The sequence below is a fragment of the Anguilla rostrata genome, chromosome 8 (assembly GCF_018555375.3).
Source record: "Anguilla rostrata isolate EN2019 chromosome 8, ASM1855537v3, whole genome shotgun sequence".
Classification (NCBI taxonomy): Eukaryota; Metazoa; Chordata; class Actinopteri; order Anguilliformes; family Anguillidae; genus Anguilla; species Anguilla rostrata.
The window spans coordinates 55683005-55700044 of NC_057940.1; the positions used below are offsets into that span (position 1 = coordinate 55683005).

At 49.5% G+C, this 17040-nt stretch overlaps 4 protein-coding genes across 5 annotated transcripts; 2 read left to right on the plus strand and 2 right to left on the minus strand.

Moving 5' to 3' along the window:
- Window positions 1-274: 274 nt before the first annotated feature.
- Window positions 275-3407, plus strand: LOC135262171 (cytochrome b-c1 complex subunit 7). 2 transcript variants are annotated; one of them, XM_064349071.1, is made up of 4 exons: window positions 275-380; window positions 1328-1396; window positions 2618-2784; window positions 3229-3407. In XM_064349071.1, the coding sequence occupies exons 1-4, from the start codon at window positions 362-364 to the stop codon at window positions 3304-3306; spliced, it is 333 nt and encodes a 110-aa protein (XP_064205141.1). In that variant the 5' UTR covers window positions 275-361; the 3' UTR covers window positions 3307-3407. The 2 variants fall into 2 exon arrangements, with proteins under 2 accessions (XP_064205141.1, XP_064205142.1); XM_064349072.1 differs by having other exon boundaries at window positions 378-489.
- Window positions 3401-8309, minus strand: lrrc14b (leucine rich repeat containing 14B). The gene is made up of 3 exons (XM_064349068.1): window positions 8233-8309; window positions 6685-8104; window positions 3401-4755 (listed from the first exon to the last, which is right to left on the minus strand). Exons 2-3 carry the CDS (start codon window positions 7767-7769, stop codon window positions 4110-4112), a joined length of 1731 nt encoding a protein of 576 aa, XP_064205138.1. The 5' UTR covers window positions 7770-8104; window positions 8233-8309; the 3' UTR covers window positions 3401-4109.
- A 57-nt stretch (window positions 8310-8366) lies between these two features.
- tomm7 (translocase of outer mitochondrial membrane 7 homolog (yeast)) lies at window positions 8367-14108 on the plus strand. Its single transcript, XM_064349073.1, has 3 exons — window positions 8367-8535; window positions 11861-11909; window positions 13718-14108. Exons 1-3 carry the CDS (start codon window positions 8433-8435, stop codon window positions 13731-13733), a joined length of 168 nt encoding a protein of 55 aa, XP_064205143.1. The 5' UTR covers window positions 8367-8432; the 3' UTR covers window positions 13734-14108.
- A 420-nt stretch (window positions 14109-14528) lies between these two features.
- Window positions 14529-16575, minus strand: LOC135262170 (interleukin-6-like). Its single transcript, XM_064349070.1, has 5 exons — window positions 16431-16575; window positions 16121-16323; window positions 15804-15902; window positions 15441-15584; window positions 14529-15123 (listed from the first exon to the last, which is right to left on the minus strand). The coding sequence occupies exons 1-5, from the start codon at window positions 16444-16446 to the stop codon at window positions 14920-14922; spliced, it is 666 nt and encodes a 221-aa protein (XP_064205140.1). The 5' UTR covers window positions 16447-16575; the 3' UTR covers window positions 14529-14919.
- Between the last annotated feature and the right edge of the window lie 465 nt (window positions 16576-17040).

Here is a 17040-nt window from a genome sequence, read left to right on the forward strand (position 1 = left end):
TTTTTTAATTTCCCTTTTTCATTGTATTTAAATTAGGGTTGAATAATTCTCCATCATTCCGATCCTAATTTGGAATATAACGTGAATATAAACACTGCACGGGACAATGGTTATTAACCTTAAATAACACCGCGAGACGACAACTAGGCTGCAGAGGACGTCAAGCAATACGGCACCAATGATTTCTTCCTTGCGCTATACTAGCTGACCCAGCATCAGTCCACCCGAGTCTGATTGATAAGTGGGAAAAACAAACGCTGGTCCAGGGTCAGCAGCCGGAGCAGAAACGTTGTGCAACGCGTCCCTTCTGCGCAAACGCAGTCCTTCCCATAATCCCATTCGCCAGTCATTAGGAAGTAAAATGGCGTCCAGAGCACCAGGTAAGAGCTGTACTTTTCTGTATTTTGTCTTCGTTTCTTCGTGTATTTTAGGGAGCAGATTAAGAGCACAGCCATGTTGTTAGATTGTCACAGCGAGTAATGATTTCTGGTATGTGAACTTTGTCGCGAAGTAGTTATTTTTCTGACGAACATCCGAGTGTCCTCTACGGTGTCCCCGAGTGGCTAACGTTAGAAAACTGGCGAGATAGTATGAGCTGTTCTGGGCAGAAGTAGCCCGTCATCTGACCTGCGTTAGTAAAACGTTGGGTGTCATGATACAGTTCAGATCTCAGTTAAGTAAGACACGTTGAATAGTTAGCTGAACTGAATTCCTCCGCCCGGAAATTACACTGTTCAGGCTGGCGATCTGACAAGGTGCTGGCGTTCGCTAGTACGCCTTAAGGTCGGTTCTACTAAATGTGTTTTGGATGACGGAGACACTTTTGAGACTATCAACTTTGTAATGGTTTGTTGAATCCTGTCTGTGTCCAGCAAAGTTACGTGCACTACTGTTCTAACGTGTAACCCGTCTTGGGCAGATTGACATAATAACCATGTAATCGCGAACGGAATTAATGCTCCCTAGCACGTTGACTAGTAGATTGAGAACTAGACTAGTGAGGTCTTGCCAGCCACAAATTGGAGAATGCTGTTGACACACAGACCTTCATATGAAACTGCTAGCCTGCTATTTTGGTAAATTTCACAATTAAAGTACATAGCAGATGCTTCGAGGCAAATGGCTTGAAAACCATAAGTACATATAGACCTACAGTCAAATGAATTCTATCATAGTGATGTGAGCTACAGGACCTGCAGAACAGAGAGAGGGAACAGACAGTTTTTAAACAAAAGCTGGAGTAGTAATTGGGTGTATTGTGAAAAGGTGACTCGGTTGTGAAAGGTACATTTTAATTGGCTGTCTAACGCATGTTCTTGTCTTGCAGCATCTTCTGGAAGGCTTCTTCTCAGTTTCCGCAAATGGTACTACAACGCAGCCGGCTTCAACAAGATCGGTATGTTCTTCAGTCCTTGAAACGGCGAAAGAGCCAATTCATTCAGTGTGTCTGTTGGAATGTTTTGTTTCTGAAGTGTTGCTGAAGTGTGGGGGTCAGTGTATTTTATAGGCGGATTGTGGAGGCAGACTGGTGTGTGCTTGTTTCAGGGTTTATGTGTGATTACATGGTTTATGAGGACTCTGCCCGGTGTGTGTGTGTTTCAGGGTTTATGCGTGATTACATGGTTTATGAGGACTCAGCCCGGTGTGTGTGTGTTTCAGGGTTTATGCGTGATTACATGGTTTATGAGGACTCAGCCCGGTGTGTGTGTGTGTGTGTGTGTGTTTCAGGGTTTATGCGTGATTACATGGTTTATGAGGACTCAGCCCGGTGTGTGTGTGTTTCAGGGTTTATGCGGACTCTGCCCGGTGTGTGTGTGTTTCAGGGTTTATGCGTGATTACATGGTTTATGAGGACTCAGCCCGGTGTGTGTGTGTGTGTGTGTGTGTGTGTTTCAGGGCTTATGCGTGATTACATGGTTTATGAGGACTCAGCCCGGTGTGTGTGTGTGTTTCAGGGTTTATGCGGACTCTGCCCGGTGTGTGTGTGTTTCAGGGTTTATGCGTGATTACATGGTTTATGAGGACTCAGCCCGGTGTGTGTGTGTTTCAGGGTTTATGCGGACTCTGCCCGGTGTGTGTGTGTTTCAGGGTTTATGCGTGATTACATGGTTTATGAGGACTCAGACCGGTGTGTGTGTGTTTCAGGGTTTATGCGTGATTACATGGTTTATGAGGACTCAGCCCGGTGTGTGTGTGTTTCAGGGTTTATGTGTGATTACATGGTTTATGAGGACTCAGACCGGTGTGTGTGTGTTTCAGGGTTTATGTGTGATTACATGGTTTATGAGGACTGAGCCCGGTGTGTGTGTGTGTTTCAGGGCTCATGCGTGATTACATGGTTTATGAGGACTCAGACCGGTGTGTGTGTGTGTGTGTGTGTGTGTTTCAGGGTTTATGCGTGATTACATGGTTTATGAGGACTCAGCCCGGTGTGTGTGTGTTTCAGGGTTTATGTGTGATTACATGGTTTATGAGGACTCAGCCCGGTGTGTGTGTGTTTCAGGGTTTATGTGTGATTACATGGTTTATGAGGACTCAGCCCGGTGTGTGTGTGTTTCAGGGTTTATGTGTGATTACATGGTTTATGAGGACTCAGCCCGGTGTGTGTGTGTTTCAGGGCTCATGCGTGACGACACGATTTACGAGGACTCGGATGTGAAGGAGGCCCTGCGGCGGCTGCCGGAGCCCGTGTACAACGACAGGATGTTCCGCGTCAAGCGGGCGCTGGACCTGACCATGAAGCAGGCCATACTGCCCAAGCACCTGTGGACTAAATATGAGGAGGTGCGTTATGAGTGGAGTGGGGGCGGAGTCTGTGTGACTGCAGGTGGGGAGGGGTGGAGTCTGCGTGACTGTAGGTGGGAGGGGCGAGTCTGCATGGCTGTAGGTGGAGGAGGGGGTGGGGTCTATGTCGCTGCAGGTGGAGGAGGGGGCGGAGTCTGCGTGGCTGCAGGTGGGGGAGGGGGCGGAGTCAGTGTGAATGCAGGTGGGGAGGGAGCGGAGTCAATGTGACTGTAGGTGGGGGAGGGGGCGAAGTCAGTGTGACTAGGTGGGGGAGGGGTGGAGTCAGTGTGAATGCAGGTGGGGGAGGGGCGGAGTCAGTGTGAGTGCAGGTGGGGGAGGGGCGGAGTCAGTGTGAATGCAGGTGGAGGAGGGGGTGAAGCCAGTGTGACTGTAGGTACGGGAAGGGGCGGAGCCAGTGTGACTAGGTCTGCTCTGTACCTGCAGGATGTGAATTACCTGGAGCCCTACCTGAAGGAGGTGATCAGGGAGCGGAAGGAGAAGGAGGCGTGGCAGAAGAAGTGACGTCCCTCCTGGTTTGGCATCGGTCTCCTCTTGTGATATTTAAATAAAACGTGTAACCTGGTCCAGAGTCTGTAATTAATGAATAAACTGTACATTTCTGACACTGGCTCAAGTGTTTATTATTCTGTCACCAATCTCTCATACAGCACATCAAGCAGTGAAACGGCAACATGATAAAAAACAGCTGGTCTTAGCTGATCCAGGGTTAGTTCTCTTTGGTGTTTATAACTGATTCAGGGTCAGTTCTCTTTGGTGTTTATAATTGATTCAGGGTCAGTTCTCTTTGGTGGTGATCACTGATTCAGGGTCAGTTCTCTGGTAGCTAGGTGGAGGGTTGGCTGCTGCATCTACTCTCCGTGGAGAATTTCACTGTATTTTCCCCTTATTGTAATAGGAATGAAATGGTGTGTACATCTTATTTGCAGATTCAATAATTATTCAAGCTAATATACTCAAAAATACTATTTCCCTGCAATGTCCAGTTAAGTTAAAAACAAAAAAACCTAATATCCCAAAAAAATCCACTGAAAAAATGTTCTCTTTTTTTCCTGTGCACATGTATGCCTGTGTGTGTGTGTATGTGTGAGAGTGCTTGTGTGTGTGTGGTCTCTGCTTCACTCTGTGTGTGTGTGGGGTCTCACTCTATGTGTGTGTGGGTGTGTAGTGTGTGTATGCGTGTGTGTGTGTGTGTGTGCGTGTAGTGTGTGTATGCGTGTGTGTGCGTGTAGTGTGTGTGTAGTCTCACTCTGTGTGTAGTGTATGTGTGTGTGTATGCGTGTGTATGCGTGTGTGTGTGTGTAGTCTCACTCCCTGTGTGCCACGGTGTACATGTAGTTGCCGAGGGCCTCTCTGAAGGAGTGCAGCATGGCCACGCCCAGCTCGTTGCTGGTCTCGTGGATGTCGGGGTCGAAGGCGCCGAACAGCGGGGTGCAGACCTCCACGTCCCCGCGGCCGGCGCTCTGCAGGACGCTCAGCAGGTTGGCGCGGGCGCGCTCGAACCCGGCCCGGTCGTACTGGCCCAGCGCGGCCTCGTCCAGCGGGTACACCGCGTCGGGCGGGTAGCAGTCCCGCGGCACGGGCAGCTCCACGTAGCGCAGGTCCGGCAGTGCCGCCAGCGCGCCGAACAGCCGCCGCAGCGCCGCCACGCCCAGCGGGTTTCCCAGGATCCTCAGCTCCCGGAGGGCGCGGCAGGGCGCCAGCGCCTGCAGCAGGAAGTCGGCCTGCGCCTCGCCCAGGGAGCACTCCTCCAGCGTCAGGCTGCGCAGCGAGGCTCCGCCCCGCTGGAGAAGCTTCTGGAAGGTCCGGGGGAAGACGGTGGCCAGGTCGTGGCCGCTGAGGTCCAGGCTGCCCAGGTGCTCCGCGTGCAGGCTGTTGGCCAGGTAGGCCATGTCCACCGCGTTCAGCCCGCAGTTGGCCAGCTCCAGCGCCTGCAGCGGCGTGTGCAGTGGGCTGCCGGCACAGGAAGCAGGAAGCAGGAAACAGGAAGCACAACTCTCACACACTGTCGTCGGGGGCTTTCCAATCTCTTATTTTACCTCTTTGCATCCTTTCCTCGTGTCCTTTCCTTGCACTCCTGAGCTCCATCCAACGGAGGACTCGAGGAAAGGACGCGAGGACGGAGGAATCAAGGCAACGTGTATTAGGCAAATGGAACGCCCTTGCTCTTTCCAGCGTCAGTTTAAATGCACGAGGCTGATGGGGAGAGATCGAACGACAAATACGTGACGTGTTCCGAAAAAATTACTTCTGCAAAGGATGCACTCGTGTTTCCTTGCTCAAGCATCCTTCAGGAGCCTCCGAGCTCCTTGCTTCTGGCTCCTTGAGGGAGCATTTAACGGGCTGGAATGTCCTTAAAGATGGAGGACCTGAATCAGTTTCCGGATCAGGACCGAGGAGACAAGGACGGATAAAATAAGCGACTGGAACAAGCACCTCTGTCTATCTTTAACTGTAAAAGCTGATTCCAGAAACCTTGGTGTGACCCTTGATCAAAATCTCAACCTTGCTTGTTAAGGCCAACCAAGAAATATTTCTAGAATCAACCATTTTATAATCATTTGAGGATACAGAAAAAAAATTATGCATTTTTTTTGTCCTCACGTTTGGACTACTGCAGTCCAGCTTTATCCTTGCCTTGGCTGTCAAGCACGGCTTCAAATGGTACAGAACTCAGCGGGGCAGACTTTTAACGCAGACGCACAGGAGAGCACGTATCACCCCTGGTTTTAGCTCTCCTTCACCCCAGCAGCTCCCAACGGCTTTTAGGGTCTATTTAAAAGTTTTATTCATCACCACCAGCGCTCAGCACGGTCCAGCTCCCTCTCACATTAGTGAACTTCTGTCCCTACAAGACCAGTCGCCCCCATAGGGCCACAGGTCAGGTGCTGCCGGCTGTCCCAGAGTCTCGGTGGGAAAGTGGGGGGCGGCAGTGTGGTGTAATGGGTAAGGAGCGGGGCTTGTTAGAAACAGCATCTGTGGACAAGCCTGTGTCTAACCTATGTACCCAGAAAACAACGCATAGACATGCCAACAAACACACACACACCATAACACACACACACACAACACACAACACACACTACACCACCACACACACCTCCATCACACACCACAACCACCACACCACACCCACACTCCACACACACACACACACACTCCACACACACACACACACTCTCACACACACACACACACTCTCACACACACACACACTCTCACACACACACACACACACACACTCACTCTCACACTCACACACATACACACTCACTCTCACACTCACACACACACAGTCTCTCACACAATCACACCTCACACACACACACTCTCTCACACACACACACACACTCTCACACACACACACACTCTCTCACACACACACACTCTCACACACACACACACACACTCTCACACACACACACACACTCTCACACTCACTCACACACATGCACTCACACACACACAGTCTCTCACACACACACACACGCACACACACACACTCTCACACACACACACACACACACACACACACACACACACACACACACACACACACACTCACACACACACACACTCACACACACAGTCTCTCACACACTCACACACACACACACACTCACACACACACACATACACACACACAGTCTCTCACACACAGACACACACTCTCTCACACACAGACACACACTCTCACACACACACACACACACACACACACACCACTCTCACCCTCACACACATGCACTCACACACACACACTCTCACACACACACACACACACTCTCACACACAGACACACACTCTCTCACACACACACACACACTCTCACACACACAGACACACACACTCTCACACACACACACGCACACACACTCTCACCTCAGCAGGCGGCGCAGGTGTCCTGTGAGGGTGGAGAAGGCCAGGTACAGGTGCGTGAGCTCCGTGAGCTGGCTGAGCTGCTCGCCGATGGAGGTGAGCAGGTGGAGGCGGTCGGGCTGGAGGCGGCGGACGTCCAGGGCGCCGGTGGGCAGGGTGAGGGCGCGGAGGCGGGGGAAGGCCAGCTCCTTCAGCAGCAGGTGGAGGTGCGCGGCCTCCAGCGGCACGTTGTGCACCACCTCCAGCCGCTGCAGGTGCTCCGTGCCCGCCAGCGCCAGCGCCTGGAACAGCTGCTTCAGGGTCAGCGAGTCGCCGCGGAAACCCGCCAGGCAGGGCCGCAGCGGCGAGTGCTGGCGCAGCAGCAGCACCCGCGACACCGCCTCAAAGTTCCGCCCCGTCACGAACGCGTTGAGCCACACGTCCACGGCCGGGGCGGCCGGCGGGGCTTGGGGCGTGGCAGCGAGTGTGGCGGCGGGTGTGGCATCGGCGGGCGTGGCGGGCAGGGCGGTGAGTGGGGCAGAAGCAGGCGTGGCTGTGGGTGGGGCAGCAGGCGTGGCTGTGGGCGTGGCATCGGGCGTGGCTGTGAGCGGGGCAGCGGGCGTGGCTGTGGGCGGGGAAGCGGGCGTGGCTGCGGCGCCATCCCCCTGCGTGGCGAGCAGCGCGTCGCAGCACATGCGCGTGAGCAGCTCGGTGCGGCCCCAGCGGCCCAGCGTTCGCCCGCAGGCGCAGCCCTGGTGCTGCGCGTCCCGCAGCGCCGTCAGGTCCGCATTGCGCATGGCCCGGGCGTAGGGGGCGCTGGCGCGCAGGACGTGGTCCCGCAGCCCCGTCAGCAGCGCCTCCAGGCACAGCCGGCACGTGCGCGACGTCAGGTCCTCCGGGCAGTCCGCCGTGCGTCCCAGCAGCTCCTGCAGGTCCAGCTGCGGCAGCGGCCAGGCCTCCACTAGGTGGCGCAGCAGCTGCGGCCGCTCGTGCAGGTAGCAGGCCTTGAACAGGACCGGGTAAAGATCATAGGCCACCGAGCAAAGATCCTCCGGTCTCGTCCGCCCGTTAGCGACGCCTTCCGCCGCCAGAAACCGCAGAGTCTTCATTTCACTGCTCACTGCTACACCGCCGCTCCTTCGGTTTCTCTCTCTCTCTCTCTCTCTCTCTCCACTCTCTCCCTCTTTCCTTTCTCTTTCTCTGCTCACTCGTTCGTCTCTGTCTCTCTTCCCGCTAACCTTGTCTATGCGTGCTTTCTGTGTGCCTGTGTCTGCGCGGGGCTCTACCGTAGAGGAGACAGTTGCCCCATGTGGGGGTGCGTGAGGGGTTATTTTCGGACACAGCTGCCTTGGTTCTATTTCAAGCACCCAGCTTGATCACGCAGTGGCGCAGAATAACTGTGTAGTGACCTGTGTAGTGACCGCAGTCCTGTCTGTTGTTATCCCTGAACCAGCAGAGTTAAAAACACGCACTTCGATGAAAACAAATCCATCAAAATCAAAATTAATGTCGCGATAAAACAAGCACTGTAAAAATTCACACGTGAATGAAAGTGTCACTTTCAAAACTGACCTTTCACTGATACAGTGACTGAACAACAAAAGTAGATCATGTCCGACTCAGACAATATTCTGACACTTGCCCCCGCCAGATGGCGCCAGCACTGCAGACGTGTGTCGTAAATAGGATATGGTTCAGTTTACGGCAGCGTTTCCGCTTTCCTGCTTTCCTGCTTCCGTCCTTGAGGAATCTGCACGTTTGCGGCTAACAAAATGGCAAAGATCAGCAAAGAAACGAAACTGCGGCTACAGCAAGTGTTCCAATGCGGCCAGTTCGTTATCAGATGGGGATTTATCCCCACGGTTCTGTATTTAGGTTAGTATCTCACGGTCTGCTTTTTTACTTTCTGCTTTTAGTCGCGCGGTCAATCTAGCTGCCCGGGTTTACCTGGATCTAGCGCGCTAACGTTCTCCAAGTAGTGGGAATACGTGTGAAATATCAAATGATGTTATGCACCTACCTGTGCAGGCTAAGCGAAAATAAACCCCTCGCACGTTGTGTACAGCGCCGAACTCTAACGTTCGTTCGGCTTGGCTTTAACTGTAGGTTTAATCAGAAACCGGGTGTATTAAGGTTGCAAGCGAATATCCCCCGAAAAGTAGTGTTACTTCTGATATGGTTTCTGGTCAATTATTTCTATTTCTGTGAAGTGTTTTGTGACAATTCTCAGTAAAAAGGCAGATAAAAAATAAACCGAATTGAAAATTGACTTTAAAGAAACTGATGCCGTTTAGTTTAGCTGTATCATTTAACAAGTCCTCTAAGTGCAGAAATGCCACTACTCTGACAGCTGTGAATATGACCAGCAATTAGCCCTCTCTTTTGACTAATGTTAAATGGCAGGTCCAACTCCAGCCTTTGGAGGGGGCGCTGTGTCTGCAGGTTTAACTCCAGTCCTGGAGGGGGCGCTGTGTCTGCAGATTTAACTCCAATCCTGGAGGGGGCACTTTGTCTGCGGGTTTAACTCCAGTCCTGGAGGGCCGCAGTGTCTGCAGGTTTAACTCCAGTCCTGGAGGGGGCACTTTGTCTGCGGGTTTAACTCCAGTACTGGAGGGCAACAGTGCCTGCAGGTTTAACTCCAGTCCTGGAGGGCCGCAGTGTCTGCAGGTTTAACTCCAGTCCTAGAGGGCAACAGTGCCTGCAGGTTTAACTCCAGTCCTGGAGGAAAACAGTGTCTGCGGGTTTAACTCCAGTACTGGAGGAAAACAGTGTCTGCATGTTTAACTCCAGTACTGGAGGGCCGCAGCGCCTGCAGGTTTAACTCCAGTCCTGGAGGGGGCACTTTGTCTGCGGGTTTAACTCCAGTACTGGAGGGCCGCAGCGCCTGTAGGTTTCATTTTTCAGCCGCAGTGTCATTTTTGGTGACTGTGTTGTGTTAGACTTCCTTTATTGGCTGATCCTAGTTCTCGCTGTGCTAAATGTTGTGGCAGTGACAGCAGTTGGAAGGATGTGTCCCCATCATGTCTTTTGAAACCCTGGTGGTGCTTTTAATGTGAAAGACCCTGGTAGTCTTTGGAAATTGCATGGAGGTCTTTAATTAGCTTGATTTTCGTTTGGTTTTGGGAAAACCCCTTTTTTGTGAAGCTTTGCTATTCCTGTGCAGTAAAATCCCAAAGTGTTGCAAATGAAGTGATGTCAGCACTATTTTACAATGTGGGCAGTCTCTCTGGATTGAGCACATTAAAAAAAAAAAAGGCATCATTCATGTACAAACGAGACTCATGGAAACCGTGTTAGCTGTGTGTTGAGTTTTCTGAAAAGGTACGATACATTAGATGATGTCCAGGTATATACAGTGCCTACGGAAAGTATTCAGACCCCTTCTCTTTTTCCGCATTTTGTTACGTTGCAGCCTTATTCTAAAATGTATTAAATTAATTTTTGTTCTCATGAATCTACACACAATACCCCGTAATGGCGAAAACGGGTTTTTAGAAATTTTATCAAATTTTTTGTATTTTTTTTAAAAACTGAAATATCACTTACATGAGTATACAGACCCTTTGCTGTGACACTCAAAATTGAGCTCAGGTGCATCCTGTTTCCATTGGTCATACTTGAGATGTTTCTACAACTTGATTGGAGTCAACCTGTGGTAAATTCAGTTGATTGGACATGCAGGGACCCGGGTTCAATCCCCGGCAGCGGTACTTCTGCGATCACATGTATCACGGGAGGCATGTGGTAGTCTACATCCTCCCCAGACCGACAGAGGATAGCGCATCGACCAGGACCGTGATACACACGGGAAATTGGTATAACAACTAAATTGGGGAGAAAATGACAAAAAAGAAAAGAATTGAATCCATATTAGAATAAGGCTGTAACGTAACAAAATGTGGGAAAGGGGATCTGCAGGCACTGTATGGGAGTGTACAGGTGTGTGGGTTTCTCTGTGTGTGTCTCTCTCTCTCTCTATCTCTATCCCTCTCCCTCTTTCTCTAACTCTTTCTCTCTCACTGTCTCTCTCTCTCTCACACACTCTCTCCCTTTCCCTCTCTCTCTCTTCCGCTCTCTCTCTCTGTGGTGTGGAAAGTCTGTAAATAATGCCATTGGTTTCGTCTGTGTAACTTTTTCTGTGAATGTCCACTGAAGAGGAAGAGGAAGAGGAAGGCTGTGTGTGTGTTCCTTTTTGTAGTGGCAGCCATCTCCCCCGGAAAGTTCACTGTGCAGAATGTTAAAGATGTTTGATAACTGACTGCACATCCGCTGCAGATGGGCGTTAAAGATTGTTAATAACTGTATTTTGCGACGTCCGCTGCTGACAGCGTTAAAGATTATTGATGACTGACGTAGCTTTCTACGCAGTGGACGAAGCAAAATATTATTAATAACTGACAGCATACTGAGGTGAAGAAGGGGTTCTCTGTTTTTAGCGTCATGTCTGTAGTACCATGTGTGGTCACCCCCCCCCCCGCCACCGGTATGGTTCCTACTGCCCAGTCATCCAGCATTCTTGGGGGGGGAGGCGGGGTGAAATTGCACAAGCCAGTGATGTCACTTCCTGTGCTGAGTGAGAGTGTCTGATGTGGCCTCTTGCCCTGCTGGATGATCGCCATGGTTTCCTGTAAATGGCTGCAGTGATTGGCAGGGCTCACGTACACACGGGAAACATAAAAATATAATAACCAACCCCCCCCCCTTTGCAGCATAGTTGGTGTCTGTGGAAAGCTGAGCTAGGACAAGGGGAGCGACTGGTATAGTCTGCTTTTTATAAATAATCCATAAAAAATTCATATCTTTGTCTGTGTGGTAGGAAAGAAATATTTTACTTTGGAAAAATAATAAGTGATTTTTCTTCTTTATATAAGGCACAGAGTTAACATCAGTATTTTAGTGGAAGTATTTTCCTGTCAAAAATGAATGGAGCCCAGGGGGGAAACTTGGTTTTTGAGCGAAAATCATAGATGTCAGCAGGGGGCGACATTACATCCGTTGCTGAGGTTGAGAACCGAAAGCTGGCCCCTTGGTCCCCCCTGGAGTGCAGTCCCTGACTTAACATTTCCCCCAGCTCCCGCAGGTGTTCTGTGCAGTTCCACCCTGAAATGGTTCACCTGGATGATTATGCATTATGAGTTTGAGTGGACTTTTTTACTGCAGTGTGTTTGTTTGATCATCACTGCGTCTGCTTTTATCACAGGGTTCAAGCGAGGGGCGGATCCAGGTATGCCAGAGCCCACCATTCTGAGGTAAGGCTCCGCCCACTCTCCCCCATCATGTGACAATACAGTCCTACCTGATTGGATGCCGGTGTGCCCCAGCCCCTCCCCCCATTAGCGTCACTCAGCGGGATCGCTTTTGAGCCCCGGATGTTTCGTGACCTTCAGCGCGCACTTATCGTACATCGCTTTGGGACGAAGCCGTCTGCTGAATAAGTGTGATGTGATGTTATGTGATGTGATGGATGTACCCTCGGTCGCCATTTTAGGGACGGGTCCGACCCGTTAAAAAGGCGAGCGAAGTCAGTGACACCGCCTTCTACGCATCTGCACCAGAGCACACTCTGCAAGCTCATATTACCCACAATTCACAGCAGGCTTCCTGTCCAGCGATAATCACGGTATTAGAAGTTAAAAGGACAAGTGGAAAAGACAGTGTATAAGTTTGAATTAAGAGTTGTTTGTTAATAGGAACAGATTTTCATGAAATCATTTATCCAACCTTGTGTTACGCGTTGGGAAGCACATTAAACGTGAGATATCCCTCTTTAAATTTACGCTCCCTGATGTTCAAATAGTTTTGGCGAAAGCACATGCCTTCTTAACCCAAAACCCCCCGCCCCACCATCCCGACCCAGGATAAGCGGGTATAGATAATGGATGGATGGATGGATTTTGTTAAAAGGAACTGCATTCTGTGACGTGATGAGTAGAAAATGCTACAATAACATGTGATGCAATTCAGGCGAATTTTTGCCAACTGTTATTATCATCACCGTCCTTGTTAAACAATCTCATGTTGTAGTTATCTTTGACATTGTCATTTCTTCATCATTGTAGGCTATATTGGCCTATTGGTCTTGATCATTCAGTGAATGAGTTGTTTGATTGTTTAAGGGAAACATAACTCCCCTGCTGTCGGGTTCAAAGGTCACGTTTTACGCACTACGTATATTGAAGTGCTGCGCAGTTGTATGACACAAAAAAGATGCACGCGCACTGGGTGCAGGTAAAGGGTTGGGGTTAGAGCTCTGGTGTGTTGTAGCTGGTGCAGGTAAAGGGCTGGGGTTAGAGCTCTGGTGTGTTGCAGCTGGTGCAGGTAAAGGGCTGGGGTTAGAGCTCTGGTGTGTTGCAGCTGGTGCAGGTAAAGGGTTGGGGTTAGAGCTCTGGTGTGTTGTAGCCGGTGCAGGTAAAGGGTTGGGGTTAGAGCTCTGGTGTGTTGCAGCTGGTGCAGGTAAAGGGTTGGGGTTAGAGCTCTGGTGTGTTGTAGCGGTGCAGGTAAGGGTGGGTTAGAGCTCGTGTGTTGTAGCTGGTGCAGGTAAAGGGCTGGGGTTAGAGCTCTGGTGTGTTGTAGCTGGTGCAGGTAAAGGGCTGGGGTTAGAGCTCTGGTGTGTTGTAGCTGGTGCAGGTAAAGGGCTGGGGTTAGAGCTCTGGTGTGTTGTAGCTGGTGCAGGTAAAGGTGGGGTTAGAGCTCTGGTGTGTTGTAGCTGGTGCAGGTAAGGGTGGGTTAGAGCTCTGGTGTGTTGTAGCTGGTGCAGGTAAAGGGTTGGGGTTAGAGCTCTGGTGTGTTGCAGCTGGTGCAGGTAAAGGGTTGGGGTTAGAGCTCTGGTGTGTTGCAGCTGGTGCAGGTAAAGGGCTGGGGTTAGAGCTCTGGTGTGTTGCAGCTGGTGCAGGTGCGGTCGGTCGGAGCTGCAGGTGCTTGTGGGAGTGTGACTTCATCCCCTGCTGAATAATCACTGGCTCTCGGGTGCGGTGAAGCTGCCGGTCCGGAGGAAGGACAGGGTTCGAGCCTGAATTCGGCTGCAGTGTTGTAACTGCTTGTTGTTTTGTGTTTTTAGTTTGCTGTGGGGATGAGGGTCCAGGTCCAGGTCCAGGTCCGGACCCAGGACCGGTCCGGTCCGACGCCGGTCCAGCTGGAAACAGAGCCACGGTCTCTCCTGCGCCCAGACGCCCTTCCTGACAGGCAGAAGGGTGGACGCGCCCCTCTGTCTCCGTTTTAAACGTTCCCCCTCCTCTGTTTGGACTGTAGCTGTATGGACACAAGCCGTCTTCATCCGTGTGCGTGCGTGTTGCGTGTTCCGCGATGCGTGTTGAATGCGCCGCCAATGCGTGTGCGCTTTCCCCTGAACATTCTGTGTGTGTCTCTGTGTCGAATGTAGAGCGCACTGTATTTGTACCATGTGACATGCCTAGACCAGTGCGAGTGTTGAATAAACTTTTTTTTCTCTTTTTGTTGAGTTTGGCCTGATCGGGTGGCTGGTAGGTTTTCTAAAATCTGTGTTGAATCGAGTATTGAGTATTTTTTGCCACTTGTGTCATCTCTTATTTGAGGCCTTAGCCCAGCGCTGAGACACCTGGTTCATCGTGGTCTTGGAGCAAGGCCTTGAGGAGTGGGGACCCACTGTATGTAGGCACTTTTGGGATAAGATTAGACACCCCTGGTCCGTCAGTGCAGTCCGAGCTGTGGGGAGTACCATTGAACTGCCCCCCCCCCCCCTCCAAATCTCTCCCATAATTCACTACCCAAAAAAACCCTCTCCACCATCCTGTCCACATTCATTCTAGTGATGGGATTACCTGTGGTGGGTGTGTTGTGGCCTGACCGTTGGGCTCAGTGAGTTTTTTTTACATAGACCAGACACGATGTGGTTGACCTTCTACACTTCATTTATTTCCCTGAAAGTTTTGTTCATTTTACACAGCAGAATCTATTGTCAATTTTACAGTCCCAGAATAAATACTCAAATAAATTACACTTTACATAAATAATGGAATCCACCTTTTTAAATAAAATTAATAAATAGTAAACAACATCCTCATCAAGATTAAAATCCCAAGTATAGTATAAAAATGCTTCTGATATGTTGTTATAATTTGAGACTTTAGATACCTTTTAGTTGATACGACAGTACATTGATCTGTATTACAGGTACACCGATATTTTAAATAATTCCACATAGTAAATACTTAAAATATGACATATTTTACAAAAACTTGACTTGTAAACCAAGAAATTCTTGAGGTCTAATGAAAAAAACATTTACGCATTGGGCCCATTCTTCTTCCTTGCGCGATCCTCTATGCAACGCAACGCTCTTAAGGTATTCTCCAAGAAGGTCCGGTAGTCCCGCAGAAGCACGGGCACCGTAATTTTCTTCTGCCACGCGGTGGCTGCGTTCAAGTCGCTCAGCAGCTGGTCGCGCACTTCCGAGTTCAACCCCTGCGCGCGCTTTGAATTGTTCATCTGTGAGAAAGGAATGCAAATATTGACCACCCGGAACCACAGCTGAGCCGAGCAGGCGATGATATCAGAAGCACCGTGATCAATAATATACTCATAAAAAAATCATATGTCAATTCGTTTATCTTAATAACAGAATATTAGTGCTATTTAGAAATAGGGCCATTACAATATTGAAATTATATCAATAACGGGCAATCTTGGAAGCTATCTGCCCTGTTTAACTCGCTTGTAGAAATTGTCGTACATCACAAAATAGCCTAGAACGTGTCATTTTAAAGTAGGATAGAATAGAATACGAAACATTTTATGCCATTTACCAGCTCCATGACGTGATCAGCCAGCGCCTTCGTTCGCAACCTAATGTGAGAAACTTTGCCGGGCTTTGAGCACTCCCGCTCCACGAACTGCAAGTACACCATGTGCCGCTCCAGTCCCCTGGAGATGCGCAACAAGTAGTTCTCCTACGCGAAAAGGCACGAGAGATTCAACACGAGCTCGGCAGACCACTCAGTCTATTAAATGCATTGGAAAATAGAATCTGTGTAGATTGCACAAGTTTGTTGTTGAAAGAAACGTACACTGGTCATTAATAAAACAATTATGTAGGTTAAAATGAGATTAAGTTATTAAATAAAAGATTCCTATAACTGCGCAAAGGTGGAACTGATGAAAGGCCTCACCTTGCTGAAGTTTGGGGAAGAGCAGTCCCGCGGCAGCTCCAGCTGGTCAGGCTTAAAATCGGACACGCTGTCTTTTGGTACACCAAACTCTTCGACGAACTGAAAATGTGGGAAAGGATAAATTGGATCGTCTCTTAAAAATGTCAACATGAATGTGACTGATTACAATTAATTTCCACTGTATTTTAAGCATTAACTGCAGCAGCAACAACAAAAGATTCAAAGCATTACTGCTGAAGGAAAAAAATAATGTTAAGATGTGAAGGTATATTTTAATAATCAGGAGTAAAACGGTCTGTTTTTTTTTTTTTTCGTACCTGGTCGCATAGGCTGTTGACCTCGCAAATTAGCAGATAGGTCAGCGGTTTCCATTTTGTGGATGCAGAGGTTTTGAGGGCGTCGGGGAGTTCGTCTCCGGAGATTTCTAAGGTGTCACCGCCGGGGCTGGAACACGGCGCTCCTGTCACGTGTAACGCGGTGGCTGACAGCAACAGCAGCAGCACAGGCAAAGCGCGGGATCCTGCGGAGGGGAAGGTACAGTTAGGGAGGTACAGTCAGAGCCGCTGAACGCGAGAGAGCGCAAACGCCCTCCGAAGGCGCACGGAGGCGCACTGAACTTTTACTCACGCTGCGCAGAGGGCATTGCAGTCGCTGATGCAGTCTTCGTTTCGGGAAGCTGTTTTAGGACCAACCATCTCGTTTAATTTATACACCCCAAAATCAAGGGATTCCCCCTCCCAGTTCCAATTCAAGGAAAGACCGGCACAGAAAAAATACCGTTGGATTATAATTCTTCCCCATTTCAGTGACATAATAATTATTACGTCCACAGACAGCCTGACCCTCTTTTCCATGGTAGGCCATCCAAATAACGTTTACTAAAATGAAATAGCATATAACAGACATTGCTCTTTTATAAATTACCCAGAAAATGGCATGAAAACTCGTATACTGCCAACACCTGCCTGTACATATAAAATAAATACTACGAGTGGCTTCACGACTACTAATATTTACCACAGTAGTAGGAAAAGTCATTTAAAATTAAAACTCCATAAAACGAAAACTGCGGTAAATGAATATTATTAACCGACATGTGAAGATTGTGCGCAGTGGTAATCATTTTCCGTCATATGCCGCGAGTTCATTTATTAATGTAATAAATAAACAAATACATTTGAAACTGGTCATGTGACCGGGCAACCGAGAGTAAAGATTATTTTAGAATACCCAATTT